The 11,915-nt window shown below is 43.8% G+C and overlaps 1 protein-coding gene across 1 annotated transcript in view; it reads left to right on the top strand.

Moving 5' to 3' along the window:
• rnf214 (ring finger protein 214) overlaps positions 1-3,541 on the top strand; it is a gene marked incomplete at its 5' end in the record, with an annotated part of 7,503 nt that extends 3,962 nt beyond the window's left edge. The window contains 4 exons of the mRNA XM_079222241.1: positions 59-192; positions 356-584; positions 1,445-1,657; positions 2,321-3,541. Coding sequence (XP_079078367.1) covers positions 59-192; positions 356-584; positions 1,445-1,657; positions 2,321-3,172 — 1,428 coding nt within the window. The 3' untranslated portion in view covers positions 3,173-3,541. The remainder of the gene's footprint in view (positions 1-58; positions 193-355; positions 585-1,444; positions 1,658-2,320) is intronic.
• Between the last annotated feature and the right edge of the window lie 8,374 nt (positions 3,542-11,915).

The following is an 11,915-nucleotide window of genomic DNA, read 5'->3' as shown; positions in this document are numbered from 1 at the left end:
CCACACGCACACACACACGGTGTTATTTAAAGCGACAGTAACAGAAGCCGTGTTTCAGGCTCTCCTGGACAAGCTGGAGTCTCTGAGAGTGAAGCTGCAGCTCAACAACTCTAAAGTCACCAGGAAGAACTTCCTGGCCAAGAAACAGGAAATGACCTTGGAGAGGAACCGAGCGGAGGAGGAGCGGATCCGGTAAGGAATGATGCCGATAACTGGTTTAACTGGTTAAAATGATGCCTTTAAACACATAAAAAGTACCTGAAATGTCAAGACCAATTAGAACTCATTCAATGTTTTGGTTGACAAACCTCCTCCTCCTCCTCCTCCTCCTCGTCCTCCTCCTCCTCCTCCTCAGGCTGGACAGCGAGCTGGAGGAGGTGGACCAGAAGCAGGAGTCTCTCTCTGAGGAGCAGCACCAGGAGCAGGGCAGGTGGCAGGAGGAGCTGCAGGAGCTGAGGAGGCAGATGGAGCGAGCGAGGAAGGAGGCGCTGGAGGCGGAGCGGCGAGCGCTGAGGGACGAGACCTCGGCCGTGGAGAAGCAGAGAGACGTCGCCATGACGCGCATCGAGGCCTGGTTCAGGGAGGTGGGCGTCAAGTATTGATCACTGATCAGATACAGATTATCATTGTTGTTATTATTATAATAAAAAAAACACAGAAAGAAAGTTAAACAGCTCTAATATATATATATATTGTATATTCATGTGAAAACATCTAGATTTATTCCAGTTCATCACCAACACTACATTTTACTAGATTACACCTGAACGCATCACAAGAACGTTTTCATTTACCTTCAGCCAGTACTCATGTTCACTGAGCAGAGCCTGAACGCATCATCATGTAACTGAAGTGAACCGCCGCTGGTTCTCCGTTAGCGGTGCGGCTAACGTTACTAGCTCTCCTCCTGTTGGTTCTCCATTAGTGGTGCGGCTAACGTTACTAGCTCTCCTCCTGTTGGTTCTCCGCTAGCGGTGCTGCTAGCGGTGCTGCTAACGTTACTAGCTCTCCTCCTGTTAGTTCTCCGCTAGCGGTGCTGCTAACGTTACTAGCTCTCCTCCTTTTGGTTCTCCATTAGCGGTGCTGCTAACGGTACTAGCTCTCCTCCTGTTGGTTCTCCGCTAGCGGTGCTGCTAATATTACTAGCTCTCCTCCTGTTGGTTCTCCGCTAGCGGTGCTGCTAACGTTACTAGCTCTCCTCCTGTTGGTTCTCCGCTAGCGGTGCGGCTAACGTTACTAGCTCTCCTCCTGCTGGTTCTCCGTTAGCCGTGCTGCTAGCGTTACTAGCTCTCCTCCTGCTGGTTCTCCGTTAGCCGTGCTGCTAGCGTTACTAGCTCTCCTCCTGTTGGTTCTCCGTTAGCCGTGCTGCTAACATTACTAGCTCTTCTCCTGTAGAAAACTTAATTTCCCGCTCTGACCTTGACCTTGTGGTGACCCATCCCAGGTGGCTCAGTACCTGAACGCCCTCCGGGTGGAGTCCCCGCAGGAGTTCCATCACGAGCGACTGAAGTGGGAGAAGAAGGAAGGTCTGGTCCGGAAGAACTGGGACGAGCTGGAGATCCGCTTCCAGGAGGTCCTGCAGCAGCTCCAGGAAGGCGGGTTGGAGTTAGCGGACCTCCCCAGGATCAACGTCCCGTCGCTGCCGCAGGTGCCCATGGTAAGACGTAAACATATCGAGGACGTACAGCTTTTTTTGTGTGGTGGTACGAGGGTTTTCTCCCGAGTCTATGATCTATTCTCTCTCTCACACACACACACACACACACACACACACCCAACTCCATTCACAAAAACAGTGATTTAACCTCTCAGGATGCAGGCGGTTCTGCTCTCTGTGTTCGTGTCGTTGTGACTCTGGTGGATCTGAACAAACCTTTCAGACGCACAACGACACAAACGCACTCGCAGACGCAGGCAGCGGTCGACCAGCAGCTCCGGTGGAATGACTGTTTTTGTGAATGGAGTCTGGAGCGTAACGGGGCCGTCAGGTGATGCAGCCACCGGGCCGTCCCCAGTTCGTTAGCTCTCCTCCTGTTGGCTCTCCGTTAGCGGTGCTGCTAACGTGACTAGCTCTCCGTTAGCGGTGCTGCTAACGTGACTAGCTCTCCGTTAGCGGTGCTGCTAACGTGACTAGCTCTCCTCCTGATTGCTCTCCGTTAGCACTGCTGCTAACGTGACTAGCTCTCCGTTAGCGGTGATGCTAAGCTACGTTAAGTTACTAGCTCTCCTCCTGTTGCTCTAAACACTGATTGGTTGTGTATAAGTCACATGACCGTGTTCACCTGAGCTCGTCTTCACCGACTCCTCTCTGCTCCCGCAGGCCGACCTGAGGTTCCGCCAGGTGATGCAGCCCCTGGTCCGTCCCCAGTTCATGCCCTCGCCTTCTCCCATGCTGATGAACCTCCCCTTCCCTCCCCAGAGATACCCCCTCCACTACCAGCAACCGTACCAGCCCCCTTTCTACCCCCAGTTCCGCCCCCGCTACCCCCACCTCCCGCCCCCCCTCCACCAGTCCCCCGAGCTCCACCTGCCCCAGTTCCACATGAGGGTGACCTCGCCTCCCGGTCTCTCCACGTCGCCGCCCGTCGCTCCGTCCCCGCCCCCCGCCGGCAAACTCGACAAGGTCCTGGAGAAGCTCAGGGCCTGTTTCCCACAATGCACCAGGAAGCAGCTGATGTCGCTGCTCCAGCAGGTGAAGAGCTCCCGCGGCACGATGGCCGGCATGTCCATGGAGGAGGTGATCGAGCAGGTGGGCTTCAAGCTGGCGCAGAGCGAGCGGTCGGCGCCGGGGCCCATCAGCCGGCCCGCGCCGCCGGGGCCCATCCAGAGGCCGGCGGCCGGAGGTCAGCAGGCCGGAGGTCAGCAGGCTGGAGGTCAGGCTGGAGGTCAGCAGGCCGGAGGTCAGGCTGGAGGTCAGCAGGCTGGAGGTCAGGCTGGAGGTCAGGCTGGAGGTCAGCAGGCTGGAGGTCAGGCTGGAGGTCAGCAGGCTGGAGGTCAGGCTGGAGGTCAGCAGGCTGCCCCGGCCCGTAAGCTCTGCCTGATGTGCCAGAACCACGTGGAGCCGGAGAGCCGCCACCCGCTCGGCTGCTCCCATACCATCCACAAAGACTGCATCCGGGTCTGGCTCCAGTCCAGCAAGAACAACTCCTGCCCCTTCTGCCTGGGGAAGTGACCCGAAGACCGGAGGGTCCTCGAACGCCACGTCCAACACGGATGCGTCTTTTTTTTATTGTCGCGTTGTTTCACAGAAACAAGTTTATTGTTTAAACTGCCAAAGTTCTTCAAAATAATAAATGTTCACTTCAGTTTAAATGTTTATCATGTACAGTTTGTACTCAAATACTCAACGCGAGTACATGTTCCAGGTACTTTTACTTTACTTGAGAGTTTTGTTTTCATGCTACGTTCTAACTGAGTTCATCTGAACCAGTTTTGCATAAAATGTTTTGTTATAAAATAAACTCAAACAAGTTCCTCTGAACCAATGAGTCGATTGACAGAATATTAATGTCAAACTTTCTTGATGGGTACATTTTCCTGATTATACCGACATGATGGTAACTTTAAAATGTAACAGATATATTTAATATGAAGTTATTTTTATTGACGTTAAGTATTTATTTGCAGTGTGGTATTTGTACCTTTTACTGAAGTAAAAATACTTCCTCCACCACTGATCATGTAACATTTACTATTATAGCATGCTAACATAGCTGCAGTTAGCATGCTAATGAGTATTGACTAGTTAGCATATTAGCATGGTAGCACTACATGCTAATGCTAGCCTTAACATGCTACAGTCAGAATGGAAATCAATTTATGACACAGATGTCTCCAGTAGACACCTGTCAATCACCTTGTAGCCCCGCCCTAAAGCATCTATACAACCAGAGGAGTCGACCCTGGTGGTCAGGAGAGAGAATGCAGCTTCAACACATGAAGCATAGACTTCTATACAAACAGAGGAGTCACCCCCTGGTGGTCAGGAGAGAGAATGCAGCTTTAACACATGAAGCATAGACTTCTATACAACCAGAGGAGTCGCCCCTGGTGGTCAGGAGAGAGAATGCAGCTTTAACACATGAAGCATAGACTTCTATACAAACAGAGGAGTCGCCCCCTGGTGGTCAGGAGAGAGAATGCAGGTTTAACACATAAAGCATAGACTTCTATACAACCAGAGGAGTCGCCCCTGGTGGTCAGGAGAGAGAATGCAGCTTTAACACAGGAAGCATAGACTTCTATACAACCAGAGTTGTCGCCCCCTGGTGGTCAGGAGAGAATGCAGCTTTAACTCTTACTAAGAAATGATCGACTCTCCGTCGTCTGACTGACATAAAGAAGGTTTTTATAGCGATGCGCTCAATTGAGGCCCACGGTTGTATTTACAGTCCACACTTCACTATCGGCCCATAAACACTCCAAGAAACGACCTATTGCCTTTTAAAGATCCCCCTTCAAAGACTCACATCCTCCCTCCCTGTGGACGTCCCAGTCAGCCTTAATGGGAGCGCTGGGCGCTCGATGGGCGAGGTTAAAGGAGCCGTCGCTTCCCAATAAATATCACAACACACACACACACACACACACACACACACACACACACATCTGTACGTATGTCTTTGTGTGTTTGTGTGCTGCTTCCTGTGTACTGTGTGAACGTCCATCTTTCCTCTAACAACCCTCCCTCTCCCTCACTTTAAAGGTTAGTCTCTCGGCCGATTTTACAGGCAGCAGTGCCAATAAAAGCTGCTCGTCTCCCAGCGAAGCTGCTGTAATGAATGAAGACGAGGGTGGAGGAGATGAGGAGGAGGGGGAGGAGGGGGAGGAGGAGGAGGGTGGAGGAGACGAGGAAACGAGGAAACGAGGAGGAGGGTTCGGGTTCAGTCCCTAAAAGAGAGAGAGGAGGCGTTTCCTGTCTGAAAAAACGGACAAATCCACTAAAAACATCGATTATTATTGAAAAAAAGTAATTTAATAAATTAATTATTCTCATTGTTCCATAAATAACTAATCCAGACTAACTTTGGGTTTAAAGCTGCAGGTCAGTAACATATACATATGTTGCTGTGTTTGATCATTTATATACATTTTTATATTATTATATATATATATATATATATATATATGTATATATATATATATATATATATATATTTCTTTTTAATAGTTTTTCTGCAAAGCACTTGTAACCTTGTGAGGAAAAGTGAGACATAAATAAAGTTGTATTTTATTGTATTGCTACTATTATTGCTTTTTATTGTTACTCTCTCATCATCATAATTAGTATTATTATATAAAGGATTGGGTCTCAAATTTGATAGAACCGGTCCGGTTCTGTCAAATTTTTTGTCCGTCATAACTTGTTTTATGAAAAAAGAAAAAGCCCCAAACTGCCGTGGTTGGATGTATTGAACACCATAAATAATATTATACAAGTGAAATATATGGTTTGGTACATGAAGAAATTCAAATAGCATTCAAATAACCCAAATAACCCCAATAAGTGCTCACCTGAATGTTCTCTGTTCTAAACCCTCTCTAACTTTGTTCTGCTTCACTTTATCAAAGTCAAAGCCTTTGCAGAGAGAATGTTCACATATTGAGCTATGATTTGGGTTAGAGAATGTTCACATATTGAGCTATGATTTGGGTTAGAGAATGTTCACATATTGAGCTATGATTTGGGTTAGAGAATGTTCACATATTGAGTTATGATTTGGGTTAGAGAATGTTCACATATTGAGCTATGATTTGGGTTAGAGAATGTTCACATATTGAGCTATGATTTGGGTTAGAGTTGGACCTTACAGCTGCATAATTTCAAAGAAATAATCATCCTGAAAGTGATTTCTTTTATAGGCGGACCTGAAATCTTTTAATTTTTTCCTGTGTATCATCTTCATTTACTCTTAACCAGTAACATATAGACTGATATTTACACATCTGAACAACATCTCATATGTGTACCTTTTATTATAACAGCAACATTATTCAAATAGACCTAGTGGTTGCAGAGATACACCCTTTTTAGTTTGGGGATGACATTTTCGAGGAAAGGGCCTAAACATAGGAGTTTTGTTCGCATGCTTTCCTGTTAGAACCCTCCACGTTCTGCTGTTCCTGTTAAAGATGTTCTGCAGAGCTTTAAAACTACTTTTCCGTGCTCCGCCGGCTGCCGTTTGTTTGTGTTCGGCTGCCGTTATGGATCCGTGTTAGTGATGGTCTGCCGTGTCTCCAGCGGCGCCGTGACAGCTCTAATGTCGGTGTGATTTACAGACCGCTGGACAAACAAGCATCATTACCGCGGCCCGTAAACGCAGAGCCCCCAACCAAAGTGGGGCCTGGGGACCCTCGAGGGGCCCTCCGGAGGCTCCCCGAGGGCCCCTCAGCGAAATGAGGGAGTTTTATTTGACTATTATTTCATTCAGCAGGAGATAACTGACCGAGAGCGAGCGATCGGAGGTCTGAGTCTCCGCTCTCACGGAACACTTAACGTGGTTTATCGGCTCCAATAAAAAGAAAATCTTTCTCGTCAAGTTATTTTTTTCTGTGTTTCTCAGTGCAGGAAGATTATTTCAACCCGTTTCCAATAAAAACAACAAGTATGCTTTAAAAAGTCGCCTTGATTTCAATAGTTCTGGTTGCAGGATAAACACATTTGGAACACAATACATTTTTTTACTTGAAAATTATGTTTTTTGATGATTTGATATTCTTCTGAATGTTTTGTTAATGTTAATATGTATTAGCAATGTCCTTCACAAAACTATAAAGGTTTTTAGCATCAACAATAAACCTCAGAGACGTTTGTGGTTCTTCTGTCCTAAAAGTCAATCCAGGTCAAACTCTGGATGTCGACTCGATCATATTTATATCGCCCAGAATCAATTATCACACATTTCCCTTATGGGCTTAAAGTTATAAAGTAAATGAAACGTAACCCATGAAAACATGTTGGTTTCCGTTCCTCTGAGCTGAAAATACATTTAATGTTATGTTTCATATAAAAACATAACATAAGAATTTGACGCTTGCAGAAACAATAACAAGTTTAACGTAAGAGAAAATATCATCGTTTGTGTTAAATAGTGACAACGCAACATAACAATGTAACAATTTAACAACGTGACAATGTGACAATCTATCGTAACAATGCAACTTGACAACGTGATAACGTATCAATGTATCAATGTATCAACGTATCAATGTATCAACGTATCAATGTATCAACGTATCAATGTATCAATGTATCAATGTGACAATGTATCAACGTATCAATGTATCAACGTATCAATGTATCAATGTATCAATGTGACAATGTATCAACGTATCAATGTATCAATGTATCAATGCATCAACGTATCAATGTATCAATGTATCAACGTATCAATGTATCAACGTATCAATGTATCAACGTATCAATGTATCAATGTGACAATGTATCAACGTATCAACGTATCAATGTATCAATGTGACAATGTATCAACGTATCAATGTATCAACGTATCAATGCATCAACGTATCAATGTATCAATGTGACAATGTATCAATGTGACAATGTATCAACGTATCAATGTATCAATGTATCAATGTATCAACGTATCAATGTATCAACGTATCAACGTATCAATGTGACAATGTATCAATGTGACAATGTATCAATGTGACAATGTATCAATGTATCAACGTATCAATGTATCAACGTATCAACGTATCAACGTATCAATGTGTCAACGTATCAATGTATCAACGTATCAATGTATCAATGTGACAATGTATCAACGTATCAACGTATCAATGTATCAATGTATCAACGTATCAATGTATCAACGTATCAATGTATCAACGTATCAATGTATCAATGTGACAATGTATCAACGTATCAACGTATCAATGCATCAATGTATCAACGTATCAACGTATCAACGAATCAATGTATCAACGTATCAACGTATCAATATATCAATGTATCAACGTATCAATGTGACAATGTATCAACGTATCAATGTTTCAACGTATCAATGTATCAATGTATCAACGTATCAATGTATCAATGTGACAATGTATCAACGTATCAATGTATCAACGTATCAATGTATCAACGTATCAATGTATCAACGTATCAACGTATCAATATATCAATGTATCAACTTATCAACGTATCAACGTGACAATGTATCAACGTATCAATGTTTCAACGTATCAATGTATCAACGTGACAATGTATCAATGTGACAATGTATCAAGGTATCAATGTATCAATGTGACAATGTATCAACGTATCAATGTTTCAACGTATCAATGTATCAATGTATCAACGTATCAATGTGACAATGTATCAACGAATCAATGTATCAATGTATCAATGTATCAACGTATCAATGTATCAATGTGACAATGTATCAATGTGACAATGTATCAATGTATCAATGTGACAATGTATCAATGTATCAACGTATCAATGTATCAATGTGACAATGTATCAACGTATCAATGTATCAATGTATCAACGTATCAACGTATCAATGTGACAATGTATCAACGTATCAACGTATCAATGTATCAACGTATCAACGTATCAATGTATCAACGTATCAACATATCAACGTATCAACGTATCAACGTATCAACATATCAATGTATCAACGTATCAACGTATCAATGTGACAATGTATCAACGTATCAATGTATCAATATATCAACGTATCAATGTATCAATGTATCAATGTATCAACATATCAATGTATCAATGTATCAACGTATCAATGTATCAATGTGACAATGTATCAACGTATCAATGTATCAATGTATCAACGTATCAACGTATCAATGTATCAACGTATCAACGTATCAATGTGACAATGTATCAACGTATCAACGTATCAACGTATCAATGTATCAACGTATCAATGTATCAACGTATCAATGTATCAATGTATCAACGTATCAATGTATCAACGTATCAACGTATCAATGTATCAACGTATCAATGTATCAACGTATCAACGTATCAATGTGACAATGTATCAACGTATCAACGTATCAATGTATCAATGTATCAACGTATCAACGTATCAATGTATCAACGTATCAATGTGACAATGTATCAACATATCAACGTATCAATGTATCAACGTATCAACGTATCAACGTATCAATGTGACAATGTATCAACATATCAACGTATCAATGTATCAATGTATCAATGTATCAATGTATCAACGTATCAACGTATCAATGCATCAACGTATCAATGTATCAACGTATCAATGTGACAATGTATCAACATATCAACGTATCAATGTATCAACATATCAACGTATCAATATATCAACGTATCAATGTATCAATGTATCAACGTATCAACGTATCAATGTATCAACGTATCAATGTATCAACGTATCAATGTATCAATGTATCAATGTGTCAACGTATCAACATATCAACGTATCAACGTATCAATGTATCAATGTGACAATGTATCAACATATCAACGTATCAATGTATCAACATATCAACGTATCAATATATCAACGTATCAATGTATCAATGTATCAACGTATCAACGTATCAATGTATCAACGTATCAACGTATCAATGTATCAACGTATCAATGTATCAATGTATCAATGTATCAACATATCAACGTATCAATGTATCAACATATCAACGTATCAACATATCAACGTATCAACGTATCAATGTATCAACATATCAACGTATCAATGTATCAACATATCAACGTATCAATGTATCAACATATCAACGTATCAACATATCAACGTATCAACGTATCAACATATCAACGTATCAACGTATCAATGTATCAATGTGACAATGTATCAACTTAACGTGACAATGTAACTAAACAACGCAACAATGTAGCTAAACAGCCTAACTAGTGAATAAATCCCGCCCTCAGCAGACTTTGGTCCGTAACAGTTGTAACATCACAAACCAGCGTGAACTCAAGAGACGTCTGCCTTCGCCGGGCTGTGACATCGCTCCTGGGTGAACGTCGGGTCGATGGACCTCTTTGCACTCGACTGTTCTGAGAAACAATATTTCATTCAGTGTCAAATGAAACATTTATTAAGAACTGTTCAACTAGCGTCATCCAGCAAAAAAATAAAATATGTCGTCAAGTATCCATGAGGGAAGATCTCAGTGTGAAATAATCCAATGTGCTTCTTGTGTTTTCTGATGCCGTTAATATTTTAAACAAAGTGTTTCTGAGTCTCACTTCAGTTTACAATATATTTAAAATATAAATGAAAGAACGTCGCTGCTGAAAACCTCCTTCTACAACAACTTATACTAAAATAAATGAATACAAATCAATCATCCCATGAGTTTAACGCTGGCCCCGAGCGGCGGATCAAAGGCGGCGCCGGCTGCCTGCAGGTTGTTGGGTCGCGGCTCCATGAGCTCGTCCTCAGAGACAAACCAACCTCCAACAAGGCGCCGCCGCGGCCTTCATGCTCAGAGTCAACCAAATGGAGGCGCGAGACGGAGGATTAACCACTGCAATGCTGCCCTCCGGTGGCGGAGCAGAGGAACTACGACTCCATTTACATCGTCTTACTTTATACTTACAATATACTTTTGCTCACTTCCATCATTCCAGTTTTATTTTATTCAAGTTATGATTTCTTCTTTGGTCTCATTAGGAAAATAATTTGAAATATGCTCCTTATGTTTTCTTAGCTTCATAATATTTGTTGCGTTCATACGTTTAAATGGAAGCAGAGAAACAACAAGTATCGGGTCGTCACTTTCTTCTCAGTAAAGAAACTCAAAACAATAAAAGCCCAGAAAGAGGCTTCAAGGCGTCAAGATGGCGACGCCCACTTCTTAAATACAGTCAAAAGGTCAAAAGGTCATAAACGTTAGAGAGATTTAATCTGGTGCTGGTCCACACAGAAGATCTTGGCGTTCGAGGGTTCTGGGTCTCGATGGGGAACCGACAGAACCGCTTCAGGGTTCTGCACGTAGGAGAACGCGCCTGAAGACGAATGTGTTGATCAGCCGGACGCCGCCTCATTACCGCTTCCTCTTCCTCCTCCTGAAAGGTCGTATTTATTAGGATCCATCATCGCCGTCGTCACATCAATTACCGGCTGACGGAGGAACTCATCCTTCACGGGCAGAAGAACCAGAACCTCCTCCTCCTCCTCCTCTTCCTCCTCCTCTGGCATTAAAGGCCTGACATCCCAGCATGCCGCGGGGCGCCCGGCCCCAGCGCAGCGGTGTCAATTAAATTTGATTGACTGAGTAAAAGAAGCACACAAATAAGCCAAAACAACGGACACAAAAATCTATACATGACACCCTCACACACACACAACCCCCCCACCACCCCACCCCACCACACACACACACACACACACACGCACACACCCCGGCTGTCAAATCAAGCGCTTGTCTCGTTCGTTTTCGTGGCGTGTGCCGTGGACGTCCGCCGCAGAGACAACCGCCTGTGTGTGTGTGTGTGTGTGTGTGTGTGTGTGTGTGTGTGTCCCCTCCTCCCCCTTCCATCCAAACACACAGAGAACCAATTAGCGGCTCTGGAGCCTCGTCCACGCTGCAGAGCCGAGGCCCCTGGGTATCGACTCAAACTGTTGTCCAATAAATGAGCTCTAATTCATCAGTTTAACTCTCCTCCCCTGAAAGGAAGAAGGAGAGCAGAAGCAGCTCGTTCTTCACGTCCTCGTCTTGTTTTGCTAATTGTGAGCGTCGTGCTTCACATCACCGTCCCCCCCCGTTTGTCCCTCCCCCCCATTCGTCCCCCCCCCGTTCCTCCCACCCCCCGTACATCCCTCCCCCCGTTTGTCCCCCCCCCCCCATTCCTCCCCCCCCCTCCGTCCCTCCCCCCCCCCACGTCCCTCCACCCGTTTGTCCCCCCCCCCCAT

The sequence above is a fragment of the Taurulus bubalis genome (genome assembly GCF_910589615.1).
Source record: "Taurulus bubalis genome assembly, chromosome: 8".
NCBI classification, from domain to species: Eukaryota; Metazoa; Chordata; class Actinopteri; order Perciformes; family Cottidae; genus Taurulus; species Taurulus bubalis.
This window is presented reverse-complemented; position numbering and strand designations above follow the sequence as displayed.